This window comes from Nematolebias whitei, chromosome 10 (assembly GCF_014905685.2).
Source record: "Nematolebias whitei isolate Nwh7 chromosome 10, NemWhi1, whole genome shotgun sequence".
NCBI classification, from domain to species: Eukaryota; Metazoa; Chordata; class Actinopteri; order Cyprinodontiformes; family Rivulidae; genus Nematolebias; species Nematolebias whitei.
In genome coordinates this window covers 34,200,069-34,205,716 of record NC_056507.1, presented here as the reverse complement: position 1 = coordinate 34,205,716, position 5,648 = coordinate 34,200,069, and the positions used below count along the sequence as shown (strand labels likewise).

Here is a 5,648-nt window from a genome sequence, read left to right as displayed (position 1 = left end):
AGACGTAGATCAATGTTTTCCTCTGAAACAAACCGTCTGAGTATCTGACTACCTTTGATCAGAGGAGCTTCCTAAGGTTACAATAGAACAAAGCAACAAATGCTTTCCTCACTCCGACGTTTACACGATGAGTAAGATTCAGCTTTACAGGTTGGATGAAAAATGATTTTCTCAAAGCCAAACCTTGGGACAATGATGGATGAGGAGAGAGGGGCGATTCTGTTCGTCAGTGATCGGTATTCAGCCGATCCACCGGTGGTCCACTATGCAGCATTCTGCACCACTGGAAGGCTTGAGTTCACGTTGCAGATCTGTCAGCCGGCTGTCACGGCTCACAATGGAGAGACAGAGACGTCCCCATTACCAAGGACATTTTAGTTGTGTTCTTGCACACAAAACATCTTTTTCAAATCCATCTTGAGCAACACAAAAGGGGGTGGAGAACTCAGAGCCTGGAACCAGCAAATATCTTTGCTGCTCCCCAAAGATAAATAATGTAGCCTCATCGGTTGTACATCGTTCAGTCCAAACGGAAAGCATGTCCTCACGCTTGAGATGGTCGTTTGAGTTGTGCATGTTGTTAATGATGTGGTCATTTTGAGGGTGAGCTGTGGCTCAACTGGCATTAAAGATTTGTATGTGTCCTTAGGGGGACAGAGCGTCCTCCACGTCAGTGGCACACTGAGAACACATAGAGAGAAGTTGGCACACCTTTAATAACGTCAGAGATTAATATTGTAATAAAAACTCCACATGCCGCCTGCAGAGCTGAGGGAGCAGAGCTGCGTCAATGCAGCTGTGAAGACTGAGGGGAAAATGAAAGGATGCTGCTTGTGTTGTGAAGATCAGTTAGAGCAAAAATACATCCTCCAAAAAAAAAAAGAATTACAATCGTAGTATTTTGCACTTCCAAGAACACATCTTTGTGCACGTCTACACACCTGCAGACGAACATGGGGGAAAGACACAGGCTCACATCCACTGGCAGTTTGATTTGCATGTTTGATTTGGGACGTTAAAGCCTTTGAAATACAAACATTTTCTCAAGGAGACCTCATTTCTATGTCATCATCATCATCATCATCGTAGCTGAGGAGGCAGAGGGGGGTTAAGACTAAGACAGTCTGAGGGGCTGCGGATTTACAGTTGCAGCAGTGCGTGATAATAAAAGCAGCAGCCTATAGGTTCCTCCGCAGAAATCTAACAGGATTTGATTTCAGAAGGCAAATATGACTGAAGTTACATGAGCTCAGAAAACACATCGCTCTGTAGGGCTGCTCTGGAGTGAATAATACTGATTACAGACTAATATTAATATTAATAATAATGATAATGATAATAATAATAATAAACCTACATTTGAACTGCAGCGCGGCGGTGTGCGCTCATCAATTGACGTGATCTAATCGTCTTAACGGTGTTTAATTGTTTTATGCTACATAAGCAGCACACAGAGAAGCTGACGCTGGGCATGAAATGAGCAGTTAAAAATGTACCGTGGCTCCCTGAACACAAAAGGAGGTGAAGAATGAGAGGCAGACAGGAGGAGGCGATGCAGAGAGAGGAAACAAGGAGTTTAGGTTCAGTTTGTTGGCTGCACTTGCGTCACTTTGAACTGCAAATGCGACATTTTTGGTGAGTTCTGAGTCGTTCTTTGTTCAGTAACAAAACAGCTTCAGGTGTTTTTTTGGATTTATTTTTTATTTTTTTCACTGAGAGTCCCTGAAATGTTTTGCATGTGCGTATTAAACTTTACAAATGATCCACAAAAGACCCTTGACAATGCTGAGGGACGAGGCTTGACCTTCAGCACAATGATGGCTGAGGATCAATGATGAGGTCGCACCTGCTGCCTCTGATTGGCTGAGAGGAGCTCGAGGTCGTTAATATGTGCCCTATAATGCACACCTGTGGCCACGGGCCGGTCACAGGTGCAACTAAGGGACATGGGCCCGGCTGTAGACTCGTTGCACTCCACTGGCTAGACAGCCTTAGATGCAACCTCTGTCTGTTAGCAAAATATCTTGCAAACCACAAGAAGATTTTCAACAAAACTCTCAGAAGGTAATCAGTAAGTTGATCTCTACAACTGATTCACTTGGGAAGTCAGCCTGATTCAATATGGCCGCCACAGATAATCAACTTTAGCAGTCAATGATAAGATTAGTCAATGGTTTGACAGGTAGTGAGCTAAAATGTTGTGCTGTAGTTGAACATCATACTTTAAGGGCAACAATCTTTGCTTAAGAACATGGCATTAACTTTTGGAGCCAACCTTGTTTGTCTGTTAGCAAAATATGTCATGAACTACAGGATAGATTTGAATGAAACTCTCAGGAAGTCGTTATTAAGTGTACATCTAAATCTGATTGACTTTTTAAGTCAACCTGACTGAAGATGACCCCCGCATATACACAAACAAACAAAACAAAGATCTGGTGTGGTGACCGCTGAGAATCATCCACATGTTGGTCCAACAGGTTACAAAAGACATTTGTTTAAAATATTTGGCATACAGGGATGACGTGTGTACAAAGTGATGTGTTCTTTAATAAAAAGCTTGCTCAGTTATAAATATGAGTTCAGGGGAGGAGAGGGCAAGAGTCAGAGAGCTGAGTTGTGACTTCGCTGTTCTACGTTAGTAACGCAGGGCTAACCAACTGGTGGCCCATGGGCCCACATCCAGCCTGCAGGTGAGCTCATTCAGCCCACCAATGGGTTCATTTAAATTAAAACTAGTTTTTAAATCATAAATTAGATTTATGTAATAACAGTAACTGCTGGATGTCCAGCCTCGAGCTGCTGGCTTTCAACTGTAGCGCCCCCCCCCCCCCAGTAAATTAGTTCAATCGTCCGGCTGTAAAAAAACAAAGTAGGCCACACATCATGATCCCAACTCCTGTATTGCAGTATTTTAGAAAAAGCTTATTGATGACAGCAGCTTATTAAATGTTTGTTGTGATGTGCCACCCCAATATTAACAGCAGCCCCCATCTGACCCCCTGTCTGAAAACTTCCTGGTCAAGAGATAAACAATTAATCACGAAGACTGAACTTTTATCAAAGCAGGATCTGTATGGATGCTATCAGCAGCAGATACGAGGATAAGTGACACATTCAACAGCTTCAAGGTGTTTCAGGAGCTTTCATGCAGCCACCTACCCCAGGGTTGTCATGGTGACGATGGTGTACCAAAACGCTGCGGGGATGCTGGTGAACTTGGTGGCAGAGGAGCCTTTCTCTGCATAAAACATGACGGTGGCGAAGATGATGATGGCCATGGTGAGGGAGAAGAGCAGGAAGCCCAGCTCGGAGGCGCAGCTCTTCAGGGTGTAGCCCAGGATGCGCAGCCCCGCGGAGTGCCGGGAGAACTTGAAAATCCGAAAGACCCGGAAGACTCTGAGCGTGACGAAAGCGCCGCTCACCTGGTCATTGTCAGTCATCACCAGGCCGATGTAGTAAGGCATGATGGCCACCACGTCGATGACGCTCATCACGCTCTTCATGAACTTGCAGCGGCTGGGCGCGGCGATCAGACGCAGCAGGTACTCGACCGTGAATATCATGACGCACGCCGTGTCCAGGCAGAAGAAGGCCAGCGCGTAACGGTCCCCGCACGAGACCTCCTTGGACCTGTTGGGCAGAGTCCCGCACGGCACCGTCTCCACCACGTTGGCCATGACCGAGATGGCGATGAAGAATCCCGTCACATAGTAGAAGACCAGAGCCAGCGTGCTGGTGTGCGGGTTTTCAAACGCCCGCCACAGGTACTCCCGGAACGTCAGGTTCACCGGCGTCACCTCGTTGCTCATGTCCATCTCCTCGTCATCCTGGAGCCGCTCTGCGTTCTCGCGCCTCCGGTCCTTGTACTCCTCGTAGCAGCAGTCCCCGATGATCTCCGGGATGATGCCGAAGAAGGCGAGCTCCTCGTCGTACGCGGAGATGCACTCCTGGCGCGGGTAGTGCAGCTTCCCCGTGCGGTAGAAATTCAGGATGTGCCTGAAGATGTCGGGGTCACGGTCGAAGAAGTACTCGTTGGTCTCCTCGTGGAAGAAGAAGTCGCGCTCCGTGCTGCCGAGCAGGGTGTCCGGGTACCTCTCCAGCGTGGTCCGCCACGTCTGGAACTTGGTGCCGCTCACGTTGAGGATGATAAGTCCGTCCTGGGTTTTCCTCTTGTCCTGGGGAGGGATTGGCATCGGGGTGCTCGCCACGGGCATCCATCCTATGGCTGCCGCGCGGGCGAAGGGAAGCCACGCCGCTACACCTGCTGCCATGCTGACCTGTAGTGTTGGGTTTCTTCTCCGCGCTTTTCACAGTGCTACGGCTCGGGGATCAGTTGCATCTGCAGGCAGGAGGAAGAGCAAAAGAAGAAGAAGAAGAAAAAGAGGACCCAAGTGATGATGGCTGAAGCGCCTCAGTTTCACAGAATGTGCCCAAAGTCAGATGCGTAAACCCGTTTTACTTAGACTGCGCATGGCCTTTCCCCACAGTAACTGGAAGTCTGTGCGGCAGAATATAAATTAGATTTTTTTTTAAATCTACATTAAGCGGCAATAAAACAGAAAAAAGACCCACCTTAAAGAATCCCGCTCATTATCCAGCAGGAGTTCAGTCTAATCCTCGGAGGAGAATACTTCCAGCCATTTATCACTCACTGCAGCCAGACAGGAGAAGAAGAAAAAACAATCACGATGCATCAACAAGTTAAACAATTCACTCTCAGCAAAGAGAGGGTCAACTGTCCAATTTTCCTTTCTTTCTTTCTTTCTTCCTCTCCTCTCTGCAGGGGCTCATGTACAAAGCGTTTTTCCTCCTCTCTGCTCTCTCTCTTCTCGTTGCAGCTACTCCTCAATAAACTCCTGTTCTTCTCGTCGACTGCAAGACCACCCTCCCCCTTTTCTCACCGCCAAGCTGCGAGATGAGAGAAAATCGCATGCAGAGAAACCGAAAGAGAGAGAGAGGGAGAGAGAGGAGTGGTCCTGTATCTTGCACCTAGAAATTCCTCTGCTGCTTCACTGTGTGGGGAACTATTTACTGATGAGCTGATGAGGCGGGATCTTCCAAACCTGTTTCCCAACATGGATCAACTGTTAGAGATTTAACGCCTTTTTTAAAAATATGATGGCATGTTTCATGTGACTGGACTTCTAAAGACGCATCTAGTCCTTTTAAGTTAACCTCCATCATTTCTGTGTTTCAAAAAAAAATAAAAAAATAAAATCCTATATGGGTTCCAGATCTGCCCCAAATTATGATCGATATGGTTTCCTGAGCTGTGTTGTTCTGTAATAGTGTTGAACAGCTTTCAAAGGTCAACATCATCGGTTTTCACCACTCCACTGACATTTTCCCAAATAACTATAATCAATGAAAAGGTATATGCGCTCCCTGAGGTTGAAAACATCTGCAGCTTCAGCTCCAGGTTTTCACTCTTTCAGCACCACGGACAGCACCACAGCTTTCAACACTGCAGCATCAGGTCCCTGAGTCCTCCGGGCTCAGTGAGGCTAGCCTGTATAAACAAAGGTTGAATGAATCTGACATGGGGGGGTTACAACCTCTTACAGGGTTTTACCTGCTGAGACTCCATAAAATGATCTGATCTATACCTGATTCTCTAAAACATTTAAATCAAATCTTGTGTTCTC

The 5,648-nt window shown here is 46.7% G+C and overlaps 1 protein-coding gene across 1 annotated transcript; it reads right to left on the bottom strand.

Moving 5' to 3' along the window:
- Positions 1-645: 645 nt before the first annotated feature.
- LOC119416489 (potassium voltage-gated channel subfamily D member 2-like) lies at positions 646-5,005 on the bottom strand. Its single transcript, XM_037683722.1, has 5 exons — positions 4,576-5,005; positions 3,163-4,342; positions 1,054-1,089; positions 908-941; positions 646-681 (listed from the first exon to the last, which is right to left on the bottom strand). Exons 2-5 carry the CDS (start codon positions 4,272-4,274, stop codon positions 646-648), a joined length of 1,218 nt encoding a protein of 405 aa, XP_037539650.1. The 5' UTR covers positions 4,275-4,342; positions 4,576-5,005.
- Between the last annotated feature and the right edge of the window lie 643 nt (positions 5,006-5,648).

Coding starts and splice junctions, on each gene's coding strand:
- LOC119416489 (XM_037683722.1), bottom strand. CDS start 4,274: ATGGCAGCAGGTGTAGCGGCGTGGCTTCCCTTCGCCCGCGCGGCAGCC. Junction 1,090..3,162: donor GTCACCATGACAACCCTGGG/GTAGGTGGCTGC, acceptor CTGCCTCCTCAG/CTACGATGATGATGATGATG. Junction 682..907: donor ACAAAGATGTGTTCTTGGAA/GTGCAAAATACT, acceptor ATGTGTTCTCAG/TGTGCCACTGACGTGGAGGA.